Raw genomic sequence first — 23,641 nt, forward strand, 5'->3', positions numbered from 1 at the left:
ACACATTTGGGTGAAAAAGGAACTGTAATTGTAATATCCAAGTGAAAATCAAGTTCCAGATTTTCGCTCCATATGCATTTTGAAGGAAATAAGCATGATGTAACATAGAACATGAGTTTACCAAAGGTAATTATTTGGATATTTGTGATGAAATTTTATATTAATATTTTGTATTTTTGTATTGATATGACATACAGTATAAAATATTACAAGTATCATCTTTGAGTATTTAAATAAATAGCATTTCTGGAAAGTACCTTTTGTATGGGGGAGTGACCATAGCTTATAGAGGTAAGGTTAATTTTTGAGGGATCCACAAATTGGTAAATTACATACATCCAGCTAAAGTAATTAATATGCACCGAATGATTTTACCTGCTTAATTTAAATATATATTCATTTCTTAATAAAAAAATTGAGGTTATTGGTTAGGGTTGTTTAATATTTAACTTTTTATTTGGCAAAGTTAAATACTGGCGGCTCTAAGCAACCTAGTGGAGTAGATGTGTGGCTGGCTAATGGCTAGCTAACAACCAACCCTAGATTGAATTAGTTGGTTGGCTCTAACCTTGTATAAATAATGCACTAACAAAATTTACACACATATTGTATTCATTCAAATGATGTGTAAATTAGACTTAATGGATTAGTGGTTAAGACTCCTTTAATTTAAAAAGTGTAACTGTATCATTATGACAAGTCATACCACTACTGTTACAAATAAAATGACACTCAAAGATGATAACTTACCAAAAATGTTTAAAAAGATAAAAAAAAAAAAAAAAAAAAAAAACTTTTCTTCCTCATCCCTCTTAACGTTTTTTTTTCTCTAAAAGAAAAATATCTTTAGTTTTGTAACATTTTAGTGCGTCAACATCTTAGTGTGTTAATAGCACAATCTAACAAAAAGGTCTTTTTTATATATAGTTATTTGTTTGATTTTGAAAATTTTAAAGCTTTTAAAAAATTAAAGCTTTTCAACTTCAATTTTATAATTAATTAAAGATGTTGCAAGATTTTATAGTTCAAAAAGTGATGATATTTATTTTCTAACACCAGGTGAAAAATCACAGGTAAAAGTAGCAGCAGATGCAAAGAAAAATGATTAAAAATTATGATTAAGTTAGTTTAAATGTGAGAATGAGTTTAGGATTTATGTTGTCCTTAAAAAGACCACCATATATTTATCATTTATTTGTCTATAAACAATATGTAAATCCAAAGCACAAGCACAGGCACAATCAGTTGAAGTAGAACAAGTTGGGAGCAAGTTGGAGCAATGGAGGCAAGGCGCTAGGCAAGAACTTCCTTGCAAACAAGAAGCAATTCCTGCCATTGCCATTCCTCATCCCATTCAACACCTCCAAGCTCACATCTTTCCCTGCAAATCTCCGAGGATGGTGGCCGCCCCTCGACCAATCCACCCACGTCAAGCTTCTGTTCGCATTATTCTTCCATCTCAAGCTTACCAGCAGCGTCGCCAAGTAGTGCTCGTCGGCGTAGCACGACCACGGCCCACAGGCCCTTTTGAACGCCGGAAAGTAGGTTCGGTCGGAGACCACCTCCATGGCCAGACGTCGGTCCACTGCGAACCACTGCGAGCCCTTCCGCCACTGCTCCGGCTGCACCAGCGGGTTCAGGCGGGGGCGGTAGCGGCGGCGGGCGGGGTAGGAATCGACGAAGGTCTGGGTGGAGGCGAAGAGAAGGGAGTAGGTGGTGGAGAAGTTGAAGAGGGGGATGCAGGAGTCGGAGAGGAGAAGGAAGCGTTGGTTGGAGGGGTGGAGCAGGGCGTTGGCAAGGAGGCGGCGCTCCGCCTCCACCATGCTGAATTTTCCCCATTCCACCACCTTGCTGGGGATTCTTTTGCCATAGAAGACAGAGTTTGTGGGGAGTGTTCCATTGTAGAATGGGTGGCAGTGGACATAGATTGAGTACAAGCATTGGTGGCCATGAAAGAAGCTCTCCCATAGAGGGGCCAGTGGCAAGGGACCCCTTGTCAAAAACAAGAAAGCAACCTTTGGAATGTGCTTCAATGAAAATTGATTGTCCAACACCATTAATGAAGAAGCTCTCCTTACCAACTCTTCATCGTCCATCCCAATCCCATGCATGTTAGGCTGCTCCACGCCACAGTATTCTTTCCCAATAGTTAAGACTTGGTTGGGCTGATCATGGTCATGGTTGAAGGACAACAAGTCTTTGAGGATTGAGATAACTGAAATACCAATGGCTAATCCAGAACCAAAGAGAATAAACTGAATGACAAGGCAATAGAGATGCTTCGGGGAACTAAAAAGCTTTGCGGTTGAGTTAGTTGGCCTTCGCTTTTGCTCATTCTTCATCATTGGAGAGAGAGAGAGAGAGAGAGAGAGAGAGAGAGTAGAGAACACGATGGCATAAGTCTCTTCTCCCTCAGGCATGAAATAGCCAAGTAAAATGCAAACATGTGCGTGAAGTTTGATTATAGATTTTACACGAATTGATAATTATAAATCATTCTTTCATTTCATAAAAACACATGTAAGAATTTATTCTCTCATCTCATAAAAACATATGTAAGCAATAAGTGAATAAGAATTTATTATAGTTCCAATGATTCTTCAACTCAAAAGAGACATAGGGGTTCATATTTTTTTAAAGAAAAGACAAAATTAAGTGACCAAAGATAAGAGAGAGAGAGAGAGAGAGAGAGAGAGAGAGAGTTTTCAATTTAACAATAGTTAACACAAGGGTTACCTAAACTATTAAGAAAGTGGATAGATTTCACAAACCAACCTTAGAGACTTTGTTAAAAAGCGCTAGACACCTTAGTGTTATTAGAAATAACATACATCTCTCTTGCATAAATGGCCATTGTGTCACTATCTTTAAAATACTTTCTCTCTATTTCTCTATCCTCTTTGCACTCTCTCATCTCATTTCCCCCTATCTCTTTCTCTTTCTATTGTATCTCATGTCAACTATGACTAATAATGAATTAACAGTCATTAGTGATAATTATGTCATGAGTTCGTCCATCAATAGAGATTTATTTAGAGATAGTTTTTGATAATGGTGATTTGGTGATAGAGATGAGACAACAATGATGATATTGATCGATGGCGGAGATATCTCTTTCTCTCTCTCCTCAAAGGTAAGAACACAAATTTAGAGGCTTCAAACCCAAAATTTGGTTTGAAGGCTTCAAATCCATTCAAAGGCTTTGAGACTCTCCCTCTACATGATCAACCATGGTTGTTTCAAAATCTCTCTTTCTCTCAAAAGTATTTGGATTTCAATTAGAACCTAGATGCAATGTTGGTTTCTATTCGAACCAGCAACAATTTTCCAGCAATTATAGATTTCGAATAATGGGTTCCATCAATATTTTAATTTTCTAGTGATTTATCAAGGCCCCACTAGTATTTTATTTCTACTTTTTTGCTTGTGTAATTAACAGGGTCTTTTAAAAATTTTAACAAAATTAATGGCTGGCAAGAAGGTATTTGTTGTGCAATAATGGAATGTCCAGAATTAATTCCAATATATTACACTTGTATTCTCCCTCAATTTTGTTATCTCCTTATTCTCTTAAAATTATACCCATCAAGTGGTATTAGAGCGTGATTCCAACCATGGACACTCGTGGCAAAACCGATGCTGAGTTTAGAAACGAAGTTCATGAGATCTTGGGGCGCCATGAATCCAATATTGAACAAATCCATGCTACCCTCTAGATTGTATTATCCGAGCTTTAATCCTTTCACGCCTCACAGAATTGTTCCAATAACCACCCCGAAACAAACCCCTTTGCTCCTAATGAATCCTCCCAACAAGTTAACCTATTGTCAATTGTTCACTTCCAACCCTCCACAAATTGTAATCATCATCATCTCAAACTGAATTTCCCCAAATTTAATGGAAATAATCCACAAGAATGGATTTATAAGGCGGAACAATATTTTGACATCAAGAAAGTGGCTACCGAACAACAAATCCAATTTCTCTCCTTTCACCTTGAAGGAATAACACTTCAATGGCATATGTGGCTCACCAAGTTCAGAGGACTAGTAACAGTTGGAATTCTCCAAGGCCTTGCCGTTTCGTTTTGGTCCAACCGACTATGAGGACCCCTCCGAAGCACTTACTAGACTTAAGCAAATCACCACCATTTCAAAGTATCAAGAAGAATTCGAGAAGCTCTCCCACCTAATTAATGACTTACCAAAAAAAGTTTTTAATCGATTGTTTTGTTGCATGGTTGAAAGATGAAATCAGGTTGGATGTTAAAATCAAATAGCCCCGCTCACTAGCTAATGCTATTAGAGTGGCCTGACTGGTGGAAGAATGCAAGTCAATAAACAACAACACAATTGGAGTTTTAGGTCTCCCACTAGTGCTCAAGATCAACACCGACGCCATTAACAATTAGTCCCCTCAAAGGAATTATGAGTCAAAAAAGCGAGAGTGTAGGGAAAAAGGCTTGTGCTATTTTTGTGGTGAGAAATTTCTTTTTGGACATCGGTGTCAACGATCTCATCTATTCATGTTTGAAGATATACTCGACTTCATCCTTACAGACAAGGATAATTTGAATGGGGGAGGGGGGGGGGGGGGTGATATGTGCAACAACCATTCATCCCATGGAGGACATGAACTAAAATATGGCTAGTGGGAAAATGAAGGTCCAACAAGACTTGGCCAAGTCTGTTTAGTTGTTTTAGTGGGTGTTTAGTTACTTTAGTGGGTTAATATTGTGTTGATTTTAAGTAGAAGTGGTAAATATTTTCTTTATTTTGTAGCTTTATTGTTGTCCTTATACGTTTATAAATATGGACTGAAGGTGAAATGAATGGGATGTCCAAAATTAATCCCAATATATTCTACTTGTCTTCTCTCTCAATTTTGCTATCCCTTATATCTTTTAAAATTATATCCATCAAATAATTAGCTTCAAAAGAGATGGACGCCATTTTTGAAAACAGAGGCATGATCAATGTTATAACGTCATTGAAGCCCTCCTAAACTTGTGAATTATATTATGAATTATCACCCCAAGAATCAACAAGCATACCAATTTAACTTGAGACCTTAAATCTTAGCTTGAAAGGTTCCAGCCAAACATGTTCCCTTACGATTTATAGTAATACTATGTTACGTACGTCCCATTAGTTGGCTCAGTAGTTCAAGACTCGAGACGTAGCGTGGTTGACTTAGTAGCTTAGCCAACATGCATGCAAGACTCAAAAGGTGGCGTGGGTGACTTAGTAACTGAGCCAACGTGCATGCAAGACCATGAACTCCAATAGTACATCAATAATGGACCAATAGCTGAGATTTCTAAAGATCATGGAAGGGTCCAAAGGTCTCATCGAGCTCCTACTTGGATGGAAGGCTTTGTGGCTTGATCATGGAGTAAAGGTTCTACAGAATCGTAGCTTTAGGAAGTTGATTGCGCATGTATTCCCGACCCCTTTGTTTCTGACTCGTCTTTCCATTTATTTCATTTTCTATTTGTTCATTCATGTGTTAAAGGAGTTGTAGGACGTTTGTTTATCATCAATGAGAATTATCTTTCAAGTTTCTTTATTCTTACTTAGTCTTGGGAGTAAGTAAGTGTTCACTCAAAGAAGACCCAAGTTCTTAACATACTAAAACACCCCTTAAATGGTGTAATTGCAGTACTTCACTTTGCTTCATAGTCAACGTGACGTTTCAAAGGATGTTGAGTGAGTGTGGTGAACAGTTTAGTTCGTTCAGACATGTAATGTCCCACAAGGAATAACTAACTATAAGACTTGCTGCATTCTTAAATTTATAAGATAATGGGAAAAAACTCATCCCAATACGTTAAATCTTGTGTCATATAATATTGCAAAACTCATCCAAAATATAAAAGCAATTGTGTGAGGCAATAAGCAAGCAATTACCCAACCTTTCATTTCCAACAGCACGACAGTATAAAGAAAGAAAGAAAGAAAGAAAGAAGGTCTTTTCTTAAAAGATACAATGGGAGTAGGTTAAACCACAAGTTTTTCTTGGGTTAAATTAAACCAACCGTTGATGAGATTATAATTAGCCCCCATTTGATGGGAAATCTATCCGGGACATTCAAATATCCATCGCTCTGTAAATAGCAACTAATTAATATTTGCACTACTCAACTCATATTGCAAGGTCAAAGACAAAACTGTAACTCATTTGATACTCACGCGGGCCGAATTGAGCCGGCCACAGAATAATATACACGACGACAAAACCCTATTTTTGAGCCAGTAGCAGACGATATACACAACAAAATAGAAGAGAGTAGCATCGGGCAAAGTGCTTTAGCTCAATTGACAAATACACCACCATTCTTTAGAAGAACACCCACCACCTCCACACTAGATAGAATGTGGATCAATGAGCCAGCTCTCAATTTATAACACCACCATTTCTTTACAACAAACACCTTTTGCTGATCCAAAAACAATGCTGTCCGTCCTATGACTTAAAGAACAACCTGCTTTTCTTCCATCTCTTTTTATCACCAGCCTGCAACACAATAAACTCTATGAATTTTTTAACTCAAAGTTGGCAAATGTTACATTAGTTTTACAATAAGTATGTCCTAATCCAGTGAAAGACGTCCACTAATTCCCAATGCAACACGCGACCTAGTTCACCATCAGCAGTAATTGAGATAATGAAAGTTTGTTCCACATTGTTATTCAATTTTTTTTTTTTTTTTTTCATTTCATGAATCTCATTTACTTATCATGCTCCCCAAAACCAGTTGACAAGAGAACATAAAAAATACACAAATAACAAGCGAAAATTTATAAAACATCAACGCTCAATACTTATCCCAACATTCAACATTAAATGCTACCTGTCATTCCACTAATTTCTGTAATTTCATTGAATAGCTGAATCAGAGTGAAGCAATTTATCACTAAGCTGGATAGAGAGAGAGAGAGAGAGAGAGAGAGAGGCGAGGATGCCTAGCCACTCCTACAATACCCAGCCATTGCAGCTGATGCCCTGCCGCCAACAATAAAGAGGGATGGTTGAAACCAGATCGTTGATGGCTGTTCTTTGTGGAAGTTAGGGATTTTTAGATTTCAAACTTTTTCTCTGTTCGTCCAGTTTCAGAAATTCCATTTTTTTCCTTTTCTATTATGTAATTTTTCTCATTTTTTTTGTTAATCTTTTCTTTTCAATCCGTTAAAGAATTTAACAGAAACTGTTTGCACTAATTTGATTTGTATGCAATTGATTAAAATTTTAAGTTATGTACCTAATTGACCACCAAAAAAGTGTTGTGTATAAAATTGCCAAAAGAGTTCGTTTATGTACCAAAAGTGACTTTTTCAACACATATATTATATTAACTTAGTATATAATAATATATATTGTTGATATTGCAAGTATAATTTGTTCTATTATTCAAATAGTTATATAATAATAACATCAATATTTTACATTTTAAATTTATATGGTATTTTAAAATACAAAATAATTTATAGTTTGCAATAAGGACATTTTACTAGTAAATTAGAATATTTTACTACAATTATACATTAAATTAGTATTTTATAAGTTATATATTTTATTCTGGAATATCATACTCATATTACTTTTAGAGATAAGACTGAGTTTAACAATCAACCTCTCATCTCATTTCTTATCTTGAGCAAACAAACACAATATTCATAATCCCATCCTATAAGCAAGGACACTGTCAGGTATCTGAGCCTGACTTAGGGTTTCAGACGTAATTAGGAAGAAATGGAGGAAGAGAGAATCGAGAAAGAGAGAGAGATTGGAAAGAACAGAGAGAAAGTGAGAATTGAAGGGAAAAGAATTCTGTTATTACCCAACAATTATTCCCATCCTCCAAGAATTAGCCTATTTATAGGCTTTCTAGATTTCAGTTTTAGTTGTAACTGAAAGGTACAATTTTAGCAGCAGCACTAAAGTACGATACACTAATTGCAACGCTGCAATTACTGTTATTGCAGGGAATAGGAGAAATAAAACTGTATGTTATATTTTACATGTGTGGTACAGCCCCATTTATAGGGATAGAAATTTACACCATAGGAAAGATTACATTTGTGCTAAACTAGGAAAGATAGGCTATACAGGAAAAATAGGAAAGGTTGACTGTACAGAAAATAAGGAAGTACTCAAAAGATAGGCCGGTAATTACTTCTTAAAATTAGTCTCTAAACTAGAGATGATTTGACTAATCAATCTCTTAAATTAAGGAATGATTTCAGTCAAAATTTCTTCATATTTTTGGTTGGGAATCAACATTCCTCCTCAAACTGGTGAATGAATATCTTTCATTTCCAGCTTACACAATAACTCAAATCTTCTTATAGACAGTCCGTTGGTCAATACATCAGCCAACTGGTTTTTGGATGGGACAAAGAGAATAAAAATTAGTCCAGCTTCCAACTTTTCCTTTATAAAATGTCGATCTATCTCAACATGTTTTGTTCTATCATGTTGCATTGGATTATGTGCAATATTGATAGCTGACTTATTGTCACAAAATAGCTTGATTGGTCCACTTCTAACAAGTCTTAGGCCATCCAAAACAATCTTCAGCCATAATAATTCACACATTCCAAGGACTATAGCTCAAAATTTTGCCTCAACACTGGACCTTGCAATGATGTTATGCTTTTTACTTCTCCAAGACCCTATATTCCCTTCTAGAAACACACAATAACTAGTCGTAGATCCCCTATCAACCAGAAAACTTGCATAGTCTGCGTCTATATAGCCTGCAACAGCTAGGTCTGTCCCTGATCTGAATAGAGTTCCTTTTCCAAGTGTGGACTTAGATAACGTAGAATTCTTCTGACTGCCTGCAAGTGTTCTTCATTTGGATTGTGGACTGACTAGGCTGACAATAAATGCAATGTTAGGTCTCGTATGAGATAGGTATATTAGGCGACTAATCTTACCTTGTACCTGTCAAGACTCCCATCAAATTTATATTTAATAGTAAATACCCATTTGCTACCTACCACCTTCTTATCCTTAGATAATGTCACAATCTCTCTCTCACGTGCCATTTTTTCCCTGTGCATGCATTTAATCCATTATAGCCGTCTTCCATTGTGTATTTTGTAAAGCACTATGGATATCTTTCGAAATTTGAATTTCATCAACCTTTGTAGTAAACGCCCTGAATTGTGAAGACAATTTGGAATATACCAAGTGGTTAGATATGGGACACATTGCACATGACCTTACCCCTTTCTGTTAGGCTATTGGGATATCTAGATCATAGGTCTCTTTAGGTTTTGCCCTCTGTTCTTCCTTATTAGATACTGTCATTATCTCAACTGCTCTAGGTACCGGCCTCCCATCCTCTTTCAGTACTACCCTTGGTCCATCCTCTTCAGGCACTGGACCTTCCTCTTGAGATGATGACTGGCCTTGCTTTGGGTCATAAGATCTTCGAGAATAAACTAGAGGTGGTGGTTTTTGAGGAGCTTTTGCACCTGTTGTTCTTCCCCTTGATCTGTTACATAACTAGGAGCAGGATTAACCATGGTAACTGCCTTAGGACAAAATAGAGAATCCCAACATTAATCTGCATTAAGGTTAGAAGTCCCCTCTTGCAGAGATATGGGGGAATAAAAGTATTGATTCTCGAGGATTCTCGAGAAAAGAGACATCACATGACATAACAAATTTTCTAGTGTTAGCACAATAACATTTGTAGTCTAGTTGTGTTGGGGAGTAGCCCACAAACACACATTTCATAGATTTAGGTTCCAATGTGGAATGAAATAAAGAATAATTATGCACAAACGTTGTACACCCAAAGACCTTTGGTCATAGTGAATTAAACATTCTAGTATGGAGGAAATAGATAGCAAGGAGAGTGCTTAAGGGTGTCTTAAAATTTAGAACTCAGGTAGGAAGTCTATTGATAAGGTATGTAGCTGTAAGAATTGCTTCTCCCCAATAGAAATTAGGAATGGAGCTTGTAAACATCAAGGATCAGACAATTTCAAGGAGATGTCGATTCTTTTTCTCAGTCACTCCATTTTGTTGTGGGTTATAAGGATAAGTACTTTGATGAATAATCCCATTTTCACTCAAATAGTTATTATATTTGAGAAATATTCCCTTCCATTATCTGACCGAAAGATATGGATTAAAGTTTGAAAAACATTGCAAACCATTTGGTGGAATTTTTTGAAAATTGTATGAACTTCAGACTTGTCCTTTAGTAAGAAAACCCAACAAACCCTGGTATGATCATCTATGAAAGTGACAAACCAACAGGTGTTGGTGAGATTAGGAATTTTTGCTGGTCCCCATACATCACTGTGTACTAAATAAAATGGTTTGGTGGGTTGATAGGAATGAATAGAGTGTGAAACTATCAAGCCCTCAAGTTGAGGGTTGGTCAATTGAGAGAATTTGAGTGAATTCCGATAACAAAGATATGATTTTAGGAAGAAACAAATACAATGAGGGAAGGGAGAAAGAGAGAACGTGAGAGAATGAGAGAAAGATTAGAGAGTATTAAAATAGAAGACTTGTCATTATTTTCAATGCCCCCTTCCTCTTGCTGCCGTAGGATTCTTATAGATCCTCTAGCAACTCTAATAGCAAGTATAACAATGTAGCAGTACAAGCTAACTAATCATAACAGCAAAACAATAAGCTGTTGTTAACTAACTCCCTAACCTCTTAACCCCCTAGCTAGCTAACAACTAATAGCTACTATTGACCCTTTATGCATTTACCCTTAGGGTTCGTAACATAAACTTTAGTTTGTTTAGCAAGTATACACCGCTCACATTTAAAAGATTCACTCCCTTTATTAATAAACAAATGAGGATACAAGATTTTCAAGTACCTAAAACTAGGATAACCTAACCGTTTGTGCCATAACTGAATATTAAAATTTGAGACAGTAGAAAAAGAGGATTTATTATGTAACCTAGATGAGGTGGGAGTATAGGTTGCTCCATGAACATAATAAAGACCTTCCTTTCCCTCAGCATTACAAATCATCTTCCCTGAAGTTAGGTCCTAAAAACACAGTGAGATGGGAGAAATGTCACTTTACAATGCATATCCTTTGTTAGCTTACTGATGGACAATAGGTTATACTTCAAATTAGGCCATACAAAATAGATTTTAAATGCAAGCCAACTATATATACTAATCATTCTCCTTTAGCATAGGATACTGTCCCATCTGCTATTGTCACAATTATAACCCTATCACACCTTTTATAGGTTGATAATTCATGTAATGAACCTATCATATGATCTAAAACTCCTGTATCTAGAATCCAATCATTTGTAGACAACATTTTAGAGAAAAAACATTGATAGGAAGTACCTTGTTCGTCAAGTGACACGGTTGGTTTCGGAGATTCAGCTAAATCAGATAGCTTAGTGAGCTTTGTCTGATTCAATACCTACTGGAGTAGCTCCAGTTGATCCATTGTTAGGGTGAGGTTAGTCATTTTACCCTCTTCAGTCTCTACTGCATAGGCTGCCTGAGTCATCTTCTTTTGATTTTTTCCCTTCCAGTTTACTGGTTTCCTATGAATTTTCCAGCAAGTATCTCTAGTATGATAGGTCTTATGATAGTGATCACACCACTGTTTCTCTCGTTGTGATTCACCAGGCATTGGTATTGTTTTTAGTTTAGAAGTAGCAAGGGCAGAATTCTAAGTGTTATTTTCATGTGTAGAAAAGGAGTTTGGTTATCCTCCTTTCTTACCTCTGCAAATGCCTCCTGGGTCGATGGGAATGGTTTAGTTCCCAGTAGTTCTCCTCTAACATTGTCCAAGTCAGAATTAAGGCCATTAAGGAAATCAAACATTTGTTCTTTCTCCACCATTTTATTGTATTTAACTCCATCTTCAGTGCACTCCCATTGAAAGTCATAAAACAAATCCATTTCTTGCCATAATTCAATCAACATATTATAGTACACGGAGACTGAATGATTACTTTGTCAAGTTGTCTGGATGGCCGACCAAATTTCGAAACATTGAACTGTATTCTCCATATCTGAGTAGAGTGCTTGCACTGCTTCCCATACTTCTTTGGCTGTTTTGTAGAAAATATAGGTTCTGCCTATCTTTGGTTCCATGGAATCAATGAGCCAATCCATAACAATTGAATTCTTAGCATCCTAGACGTCATAATTAGCAGCTTCAGGATCTGGCATAGGAGTACCACCAATCAGGAATCCCACTTTTTCCTTCCCTTTAACAACCAACAAAACTGACTGAGACCATTCTCAAAAATTAGTCACATTCAGCTTATGTTGTGCAATTTGAAAGGTATGGAGTGTAACATCCTAGTAATTTGGGAATAATTAATAACTATTAATCTAATTGGGAATAGCTAAAGATTATTAATTTAATTGGGAATGATTAATAATTATTAATTATTGTATTTGTGATGATTATCGAATAATTATAGGTTTAAAGGAAATATTAATTTATTTTGTGTTAGAGTGATGGGCAATTAATTATTGAAAATTTGGGATATAAGAGTATTAATAAGTGGTGGTGTGTGATAATTTTCAGAAGTTATGGGGGTTAAGTGTAAAATCAGACGATTTAGGCAGCAAATGGAAGAGGAAAAATTGGAGAAGAAGCAGCAGCGTGCAGCCATGAAAATAAGGGGGGGGGGGGGGGGGGGGGGGGCGAAATTCAAGGAAAAATGAAAAAAATACCGTTTAATTATACAGGTAAGTTAAGTAAATTATGTAAATAAATTTGTACGGTTGAAATTTAATTTGGGATGCGATTTTATTAATTTTTGGTTGAATTGAATTATTTTCCAGCGTGTATTAATTTAGCGGCGTGTAAGCATATAAACACCGGAAACAGTTAATTTAAGGCAAACTCTTTACTCCCTTCGTGATTCTCATTCGATTTGTGAATTTTATATCCTCCCTCAACCCGATTTGGTTATAGAAATTAAATGTGTACGTTATAGTTAATTATTATGCGAATTTTATTAAATTTAATTAAATTAAATAGCAAACTTCCGTGGTTTAATTCTATAAGTGCTTACGGGGTATTGTATCGCCCCTACTTCCTTGGGAATGATGCCGAACCTAGTTGGGGCTAGGTTCCTAGTGATTCAATTGTGGTTGTGGGTACTCTCTGGGGTGAGTTATTGTAACCGGGAGTCTCGGGATTTGCTTGTGTGAGTTATAGGGTGTGGGGTACAAATCTACTGACTGTCGACCGTTGGGTGGTGGCAGTCAATGGCTGGATGTATGGGCGCTAGTTATCAGCTGTTACGATAGACCATAGACGGGTCAGGCAAGCTGGTATCGCCGGACACCCATCATTGGTGTTGTGACATATTACATGACATTACAGTGCATGAGATTGGGTTTACATTCATTGGGGGTCATGCTTTGTATGTACGGGGAAGTGTGCTCATTGGCATAACCCGATTGGCCTATTGAGTGCCGATTTGGGTATGATATGCGAGCATGTGCATTTAGAGCATTTTACCTGTGTGGGTTCCTATATGGGCTCCTATATAGGCGTAGCATGGCCTGATGCTTGATTTATGGGGGCCTTGCCATCACATTAATGCTGCAAAAGCCGTTGTATTTTTTTATCTGTTGCACTGCATGGTTACTGTTCGATATGCGTTGTGATGTGGAGTTAACCTGCGATAGCTATGAGTGTGAGTTGGGTTCTAGATAGCTATGATTTGGGAACTTCGGTATGTGATTGTGGATCGTGGTATGGAGTTGACCGTCGATAGCTATGAGTGTGAGCTAGGCTCTAGATAGCTATGACACGAGGACTCCGGTATGTGATTGTGATAAGAGCTTCGGGTTCGTGTGGATCATGTTGTGGGAGTCTCGGGCTCATGGGCTTTATGCCAACCAGTTCATGGCTGTGGCAGGTTTGTATGCCAGGACTTGGCTGCCAGGATGTGCATTTCTTATGTGGGCCCAAGGATTGTTATGTGCTTTGTTTTTTCTATGCGGAGTACTGGTTTTTATGTCGCACGGTATGGCATAGCATGTTCATATGCTGCATTACACTTTGTGCGGGTGTACTCTAGTTGAGGGATGTATTTCCAGCTTTGTTATTGTTATGTTGCGAGGTGTACTTGATCGTGGTTTATCTTTGTCTGGCGAGACATATGTCGGGTATGGTTATTTCTGGTTCTGGTCTGTCTTACCTACATTTAGTGGGATGTACTCCAGTGTGAGAGATCTATGCCCAGCCTTACCTATATTCTTTTGTTATGTTTGCTGAGCCTTGTGGCTCATATTGTTTTTCCATCATTCCAGGTGTGGGAACTGATGCTGTGGCTAACTCATTGGGCATGTCAGTCATAGATAACTATGTGTATAGGGCAATCCCGACTAAAAGATCCGTGAGGTGTGAGATGTGATTGGGGGTCCGGATATTGTGGTTTGTTTGATTTGATTAGTTGTGATGTTGTCATGTATGATTAAACCCCTGAGTGGTTGTTTCATGTTCATTTTGCTTCTGCTGTTGTGCTATTTTGGGCAGAACCCCAACCCATGTATTGGGTTATTAGTTGAATTGTAATTAAAATTTGAAGGAAATTTCAGGATCGTCACAATGGCTGTCTAGAGAAATAGGAGCAGCTGGAGTTTGTGTGGTTCTGGTGAGTGCAGGACCGATAGTGGAGGTTTCACTTGGTGGATTGCTAGCCCTCTTAAAAACTACTGTTTGGTGAAGTTAAAAAAAAAGGATATTCAGCCACTAGATTGGTGGCTCTAATACCATGAACAAATAGAAGACCCCAAGTAGGTAAACTCAAGGCATAATTGGAGGTGAACAAAACAAATTGTTTTTACACTTGTATTTGAACTTCGATGAGGTATTTATACATGAGCAGGCCCCGATTTTCTCCTAGAATACAGGAATACAAAATACAAAATACAAATTCAAATATGGTACAACAGATAAGATATGATTCAAACTTAAGTGATAGTTCTATCCTATCTTTATGGAACTACTTTATCTCTAACTTCTTGTCCCTTCTTTATCGTCTCAACCATCTTTAATTTAAAAACTTTTTCAATCTCTTCTTAGCATCTTATCTCCAATCTCTTCTTATCACCACATGGCAGTACTTTGTCTTTTCTTCCTTTGAAGATTTTCATTGACTGTTAAGAGAAACTTAATAGTAGAGTTTAATTCTAATATATTCTAGGGGTGAGTTTCCTAATCACAATCTTCTTTTTTTTAATTCTTCTCTTTCACAAACTAGCACCAAGTTACAGTTTGCAGCCATCACATAAGCATGAAAATACCTGTATCAATGCATTTGAATCAGACGAGAATAACAAAGAGGTTAACTTAAAAAACGCCTAGCAACCACTTACTTTGCAAACTTAAGAATGCGCCTCATTTGAAGTTTAAACAAACTATCCACCTTTGTGTTTACAAACCTTAATTGTTGATATCCCTAATATAGGCAATATAAAAATTTGAAGAAGACACAAAAAAAAAAGTAACAATTACACATGTTCTACTAAACTAGCAACAGATATCAGATAGACAAAGTGGTAAGATAGAATTAAAGAATATATTTAACACAAGGCACCTAAATAAAAATTCACAGGGAGATATTGCAAAATGTATACGTATGTGTGTGTGTGTGAAACTGGAAGCTGTTAGTTGTTATTGCATTAAAGAACATATTTAATTCAAGGCACCTAAATAAACATTCACATGGAGATATTACACAATGTGTGTGTACATATATACATACATACATACATATATATATATATGAAACTGGAAACTGTTAGTTGTTATTGGAAGTTTGCAGTCATTTGGTTTCCACACAAAGTTCCAAGTGTTCCTGTTCATATGTATGCATAAAAAGACAACTTGAAAGCCAGCTATTTGCTTGGGTTCAGTGAAATATGTGATAAAAGAACTTAGAAGAGTGTTTCATATTGTTCATAAAATTACTAATTAAGAGTAAAAGCATACCTTTAGGATGAATAATCTCAGAGTGAGGACGATTGTATCTCTTGAACTGCAAAACAGAGGAAAGGGTCAATTTTTTTACCCAAGTATTCAAAATCAGAATCACAAGACATTCACTAGTGTTGCTTCAAGGAACACATAAAAGAATCTTTATAAAACAATAAAGAACTGATTTAGAGGATTCCTTCTCCATCTTAATTAGTTTTGTTTTTCACTAGGAAAAAGAAAAAAAAAAACCTCTTCTGAATGGTTCCAGGGCTATAAACTGAGGATGCTGCCATGAGAATAAACTGGATAACCAGTCCTGTCAGCAGCAATCCACAGGTTTGAACCTACCTTCTCAATTCCGCATTCAGAGGTTAACCATAATATCAAGCAATGAGCCCTAGAACTGTGTAGCTTAGACAGTAACTTTGCAACTACAATCACTTCAGGGCAATACCAAGGCACGCACATAGATCTAGAAGTGTACATTTTATGATCATGTAAATTATGTTTTTCTGTTTTCACAGCTATCTTAGCGAGTACTAATTTGGACATGGGTTATTCTCATGATCCTAGGAGCAACAGTGGGGCATGATTGTAATAGGGTTATAATAGTTTGTTAGGACATATTTTGTAATTTGTTAGGAGTACATGGGTGCTGTTAGGAATTCAGTTAGCAACTAGCTATGCCTATAAAAAGGCTACTTGTAAAGAGGATGGAATATAATGTGAAATGAGATTGAATTTCCTTTCCTACTAATTCTCTCTATCCCTCTCTCAGTTCTCTCTCCCTCTCTTTATGCTGATTTATCTCCCTCTTTTAGTTCTAGAATTCTAATTTCCCCCCCTAATTCCAATCGCAACCATAACTGAACCAGGAATGTGACAAATGTTAGAATCTGAAGTGATCGTGATTGTTGTAGTGGGTCTCTGGCGATCGCGATTGGGTTTGACGAGGAAGGGGAGTCACTGTCGTTATCAACTGCAATTGGTGATTAGTTGTAGAGTCCAGAGGTTAGGGCAAGGAGGAAGGCGCGGTTGGAAGTCGGTCTCTAGCGACTGCAATTGGGTCGGATGAGGAAGGGGAGTCGCTGTCGTTATCAACTGCGGTCGGTGATTAGTTGCAAAGCCGAGAGGTGGGGGCGAGGAGGAAGGTGCAATCGGAAGGAAATCTAGGCTCGATTGTGAACATCGGCGAACAATAGCAGGTTTCCAACTGTTGAATTCCGATTGCAACCTCCAATAGTAGATTCAAAACGGGCGAATGTCTCTCAAATCAAATTTCCAAGGAGAAGTCAGTAGGTGTTGTCTGACAATTGAAGGTGAAGCAGGCTAAGCACTTCTAGGTTTGAATTGCGAAGGCGAAGTAAGAAGAATTCTTGTCTAGTTGACATAGGCGACTGTTGTGAGGCAGTCAATTCCCCTAGGAGATTGTTGTGAGGGGATCGACTATCCAATGGATCTAGGTCACTGCCAGTGAGGCTATTTCTGATCGATTCTTGGTGGCAACATAAATCAATTGTGCTTTTGGAAAGATTGCAGCAGAGCAGGTTGATTTACGGAAGATTTTCAAAGGAAATTAAACTGTGGAGATAGCCGCAGGACTTAGTGGAAGTGCATAGTCAAGGGAGAACACACTCAAGGAGGAATGGGTCGCAACAAGAAATGAAATTCATAACTTCAAACGAAAGCTAGATGACTTGATGATTCTATGTCTCAGAGAAATTTCAGGTTAGTGTTCCTGTTGAATGTTTTTCTAAGGAGTATTATGCTTTCTTAAATCAACTTAGAGAAGAATTCAATAACCTAATGCAAGAAGGGTTAGTAATGGATTATAAGGTCAAATTTGAGGAATTGAAAGATGCTTAATTCTCAACCGACCTTGAAAGAATCTTACTTTGTGTTGAAATTCATTGAGGGTCTTAATGATGCGTTGAGACCTTTTGTGAGAATTACGTGTCTTGCCATGGTAGAACAAGTGGCGGAGAGGGCGAGGCTTCATGAAACAACATTGGAAGCCATGTCTAGAAAGCCTAGGCAATATTCTAACGGTTATGGTAAGAGTAGCTAGCAAATTGGAGGTCTTCCTAAGATTCAGATTGATTGTTGCAAGAGGATAGACTTGAAATGAAGCAGGTTATTCAAGATGGCAAGGGAGAAAGGGTAGCTACTGGAGGAATTATTGAGGTTCCAACGAAGAAGAAAGACGTTGAAATGAATCCCGTTACAATTGTCAAGGAAATCCATATGGATCCCATTTTATAATTGCAGGAAGCTAGTGATATTCAGTGGGTATGCAGGCTATAAATCAAATTGGTGGTGAGAACTGCGAGGAGGAAAACTTTCATGCATCCAATGTCCGAATAGGGATGGCAATGGCAGGAATAGTCACTGCGACACCATCAGAGAAGGTTGATTCAGATGATGGAGTTGTTGTGGAAGGAGATACATTGGCCATTAACGCTGCAAAGGAAGGCAATTTTCCTATTACAACTACTATTGAAACTCCACTAAAGGAGAATTTTGTTGACATGAATTTGGGCACAATTGTTACGCAAGCAGAAGAAGGGCTAATACATCAGGATGCGTCTAATCAGAGCTGGTAGGAGAAAAATGAAGGATTATTAAAGGGATTGATGGAGGAAGCAAAGTCCCTTGCATTACCTCGGGTGCCTAGTCCAATATGTGGAGAATCAGCTAATGTATAGGATTTGGTTTTGGGAAAAGCTGAGGATTCCTTGGCTGGGGTTAAAACAGGCAATAAGAATGTTAAGACATCATCAGCAGAAGGGTATCTTACTACCAACATGGAAGACCTTGACCTTGAATAGTATAACGGCATTGCGGCTATTTCAGAATGTGCAAACCAATTTTTTATGCTGGTTGTAACAAAGGTAACTAAAGCAGGTGTTTCAGGGGAGCAAGACATACTCGCTGAAAAGATAGCTACTAATTTCTCTTTCAGTCATAGGATGGAGACCAGAAGAAAGTTGGACACCGTGCTTGTTCCGAATGTCGAGGTTTGGAATAATAGAACTTTGATTGCCAAACCTCTAAAATTACGATTAATCAAGGCATGTCCTAGTAGCAACCAGACGAAGTCTCCTAAGAGTTATGACCATAATAGGAATTCTCTCCGTAAGTAGTAGATTCAAAGTTGTGAGGAATTTAGGAGACTAGTTGTAGCTAGAGGAAAGCTAAGAAAGATAGTTGCAGAAGTCAAAAGTTTGGCTTTGGAGAACAAAGCTGCTGCTGCTTTGTGCGTTCTTGCTATATCTGGCCAATTAGGATTTTTGTCTACTGTAATGAAGGATGGAGTGATGACTAGAATTGAAGCTGCAACAACTTCTAGATCTAACGATTCTACATTGCTGCATTTAAAAGTGATTGCAGATATTTTTGCAAGTGAGAATGGCAGTTGGTCTGTCTGGAATCCATTAACTGCCTCTAAGGATACATGTCTGTTGTCCTTAATTTTACTAGATGGTGATGAAATATTAAAGGAAGTTGGGGTCGCAGTTAGCCAATCCTCTAGACTTGCACCAGCCCACATCAAAGGAACTATGAGGGGGAAAGTTGGTGAGGACAATAGTCAGTAGATTTCAGCTACTCACTTTGACCAACAAAGAGTGATTGATTTTGGTTGCGTTCTAGTCAAGGTGTACATGAAAGCCACTGCAAATTTGTTATGCATACAGAAGTTATTCAAAACTTTCCCATCCAAGTCGTGGAAGAGAAGGAAAAAGCATATTGGAAGTGGTGGAGATTTGACATTTATTGGGGACAAGAAATATTTTAAGGAGGGGAATTGTCATGACCCTAAGAGCAATAGAAGAGAATTATTGTAATAGGGTTATAATAGGAGATATTTTGCAATTTGTTAGGAGCACATGGATGTTAAGAATTCAGTTAGCAACTAGCTATGCCTATAAAAAGGCTACTCGTAAAAGGATGGAATATCATGTGAAATGAGATTGAATTTCCTTTCGTACTAATTCTCTCTATCCCTCTCTCGGTTCTCTCTAATTCTCCCTCTTTTTCTATTGATTTCTCTCCCTCCAATTCTATCATTCTAATTTATCCCTCTAATTCCAATCACAACCCTAGCTAACCCTAGGAATGTGATAGTTATACAATTGCAACATAAGTTTTTTTTAGGATCAGACTTAATTGATTTTCACCATTGCTAAATAAAATTAATTATACCTTTACATGAATAGATGAAGTAATCTAAGATAAATTATGTTCCCAGTGTACTGTATAAATTAGTAATAGAATTTGCAGCATTTATGGTGCATGGAACATCCATCATCCATATGCCAATGTTAGCTCATAAAAGCTAACTCCAGACCCAGATAACATTGTTCAAATATAGGACAATTAAACAGAGAAAATATTTCTCCATTTTCTGTTCATCTTTTTCCTTTCATATTTTAACCACAGGGTTTTTAGCAATGAGTGTGGTTCTATTCCACAAAGGTCAATGCTTCGAACTAAGAACTACATAACAAGTTAGTAATTATCTAAGACTATAAATATCACGGAGTGGGAACACCAAACATGCCTCAGGTACTAAATGAAAGCCACCCTCCTCCCCTGGACTTTGATTCTCAAATGAATTAAAAACAACAGTAAAAAAGTATCTAGTATTACAACAAACAGAAGCCATTATTTCCATTGCATAACTAGGAGAAAACTATAAACTCTCACATAAATGTCCTCCTATTCAATAATTTAAATTAGAGTCTTTCAAGTACTAGGAATATTCAACTTACCCACTAACATCCGTTGGATTGCTTTCGGCCCGTAAAATATGCTCAACCCCAGGAGAACTACTTATAGAAAATTCCGTAACATGTCCAAATGGAATAGTAACCTACAAATTGAAAATAAATGCCAGAATAAGAAATAAATGAAAGAAACAACGAAAAAGAAACAGAGAGAAAAGATGTTAGTGCCAACCTTGAAAAAATATCAACTTTCAGAGAAATAAAAATGTATATAAAACATTAAGCAAAGGTGGCAGGAGGCCTGATCTCAAACCATTTAATATTTCTCCTGAGTTTATAAATCTTTTCTCTGTCCACATCTACATAAACCATTTTCATAGAAACACAAAAAGAATAGTCATAGAACATTTACTGTGCCAAATAAATTACATAAATAGGTAAATACAGCAACAATAATCGGATGCCTTAATCCGGCTAGGTGGGGTAAGCTACATAAATTCTAGACCTCCAGCCATATCTATCCATTGTCATCTAAGGCCATTATATGCTGAAAAACAAACTTAGTTGGAAGTTCTAATGGGAGGAATCAACTTCCATGAATTCATTAATTCGCGAGATGTAAATACATACACAAAAACTCTTATAATTTAGGTCTAGATTACAACAACATATTTTCAAATTAGGATTAGGATTACTCTAGGATTTCCTTATTTGATTTTAAGGAACATCCTTATCTTTTATCTTGAATTCTTCTTTTATCTTTTTTCATCTTTATCTTCATCATCTTCTCGTGTGAAGCTTGAATTCTCTCTTTTATCTCTCCAACACTCTCCTGGTCAATAGATATTCATCATTCCTAGCTTGTCTCTAATGGATTCAAATCCTTGCTTTTGCATAACTTTAGTAAGGATATCTGTTTCTTGAAATTCAGTAGGAATATGAGAGAGAATTATACCTTCTCTCTCTATTTCCTGCTCGACAAAATGTCAGTCAATTCTTGTGTGTTTCATTTGGTTATGTTGAACCAGATTATTCACAATGCTAATTGCCGACTTACTGTCACTATAGAGAATTTTTGGAGAGGGTACTGGTAGGTGTAGGTCTTCCAGCGTTTTCTCCACTCAAATCACTTCACATAACCCTTGTGTAATAGCCCTATACTTTGCTTCTGAATTGCTTCTTGCCACCATTGATTGCTTCTTACTTCCCCAATAATTTTGTACAAAATCTAGATGTAGATTTACTATCCTTAATAGAACCAGCACAATCAATATCTACAAATGCTCTTATTCCTCTATCTTGACTCTTCTTAAACAAGAGTCCTTTCCCAGGGTTCCTTTTAGGTACCTTAGAATATGATATGCAACCTCAAGATGTTTTCTTGTGGGAGAATGTATGAATTGACTCACTATGCTTACAACATATACGATGTTAGATGGTGTGAGTGATAGGTAGATCAACTTCCCCACCAATTGTTGATATCTTCCCTTGTCTACTTGGTACTCTATTCTGCTGTCTTCTTTATTCTTCTAATTAAGCTCCAAGGGAGTACTAGCCAGTTTACAACCAAGTTTACCAATTTCTTTTAGCAAATCAAGTGTGTACTTCTTTTGAGATATAAATATTCCTTCCTTGCTTCTTGCTACTTCCATTCCTATGAAGTATTTTAATTCTCCCAAATCTTTTACTTCAAAGGCAGTCCTTAGTTCCCCTTTTAGTTTCTCAATTTCCAAGACATTATCCCCTGTAATAATAATGTCATCCACATAGACAATGAGGATTGCCTTTCTTCCATCAGTTTCAACTTTTTTAAATACGGTATGATTAGCCTACCCTTATTTGTATCCTAGCTGAATAAAAGTGTCATTGAACCGCTTGAACCAAGCTCTTAGAGACTCCTTATAAGGACTTCTTTAACTTGCATACCTTTCCTCCTGTGCTTTTTGTTTCAAAACCCGGGGGAATTCTCATATATATTTCTTCTTCCAACTCCCCATTTAGGAATATATTATTGATGTCCAGCTAATGTAACCTCCATTCTAGATTAACAACCAATGATAGTAAAATTCGGATAGAATTAAGCTTGGCCATAGGAGCAAAAGTTTTTTCATAATCAAGCCCTTGGGTTAGAGTAAACCCTTGGGCTACTAATCTTACTTTGTCCTGTTAATGCTTCCATTTGACTTGTACTTTATTGTGAAACCCGTTTGTTGCCAACAATGTTCTTCCCATCTAGTAAATAGACAATATCCCAGGTTTTATTAGCTTTTAGAGCATGCATCTCATCCATTACTGCTACCTTCCATTTCTCATCTTGTAATGCATGATATATATCCTTAGGGATTACTATATCATCAATGCTGGTTGTGAAGGCCTTGAATCGTGGGGATAGATTTGAATATCCCACATAATTTGAAATAGGATGCTTAGTACATGATCTCACCCATTTCCTTAGTGCTATTGGAATATCAAGATCATCAGTCCTGTTAATTGTCAACCTTTCCAAGCAACCATTGTCATCAGTTTCTGGACATACCTCCAGATTTGACAATGGGTTTGTTTGAGGGGCACGAGGCCTTCTAGAATATACGAAAAAAGGTTTATCAGAGGATGGATTTTCGGGAGTTGTAAGGTGTCTAATAATGCCACCATCTTTACACATTTGGTCAAACTCTCTATTACAAAATTCCAATCCATTATCAGTTCTTATTACCTTAACCGACTTGCCCTTTTGGTTCTCTACCATACTCTTCCATGTCTTAAATGTTTCAAAAGTGTTATCTTTTGATTTTAGAACATATACCCACAACATTCTTGAGAAATCATCTATGATTGATAGGAAGTATCGGGAACCTCCATGGGTTTCTATTTGGGTTGGGCCCCATAAATCTGAATGTATGTAATCTAGGGGTGCTTTAGATGAATGGATTGTTGTTTTGTTGAATTTTAC

General features: G+C 37.0%; 2 protein-coding genes across 6 annotated transcripts in view; both read right to left on the reverse strand.

Moving 5' to 3' along the window:
- Nucleotides 1-1,140: 1,140 nt before the first annotated feature.
- LOC127790640 (glycosyltransferase BC10-like) lies at nucleotides 1,141-2,211 on the reverse strand. The gene is made up of 2 exons (XM_052320224.1): nucleotides 2,079-2,211; nucleotides 1,141-1,992 (listed from the first exon to the last, which is right to left on the reverse strand). Exons 1-2 carry the CDS (start codon nucleotides 2,105-2,107, stop codon nucleotides 1,242-1,244), a joined length of 780 nt encoding a protein of 259 aa, XP_052176184.1. The 5' UTR covers nucleotides 2,108-2,211; the 3' UTR covers nucleotides 1,141-1,241.
- Nucleotides 2,212-5,995: 3,784 nt separating this feature from the next.
- The window catches only part of LOC127790791 (uncharacterized), a 100,587-nt gene continuing 82,941 nt past the window's right edge, over nucleotides 5,996-23,641 (reverse strand). For all 5 annotated transcript variants that reach the window (XM_052320473.1, XM_052320476.1, XM_052320474.1 and 2 more), the window contains 3 exons: nucleotides 20,737-20,837; nucleotides 15,980-16,025; nucleotides 5,996-6,516 (listed from right to left, as the gene is read on the reverse strand). In XM_052320473.1, the coding sequence (XP_052176433.1) occupies nucleotides 6,466-6,516; nucleotides 15,980-16,025; nucleotides 20,737-20,837 (198 nt within the window). In that variant the 3' untranslated portion in view covers nucleotides 5,996-6,465. The remainder of the gene's footprint in view (nucleotides 6,517-15,979; nucleotides 16,026-20,736; nucleotides 20,838-23,641) is intronic.

The sequence above is a fragment of the Diospyros lotus genome, chromosome 14, assembly GCF_014633365.1.
Source record: "Diospyros lotus cultivar Yz01 chromosome 14, ASM1463336v1, whole genome shotgun sequence".
NCBI lineage: Eukaryota > Viridiplantae > Streptophyta > Magnoliopsida > Ericales > Ebenaceae > Diospyros > Diospyros lotus.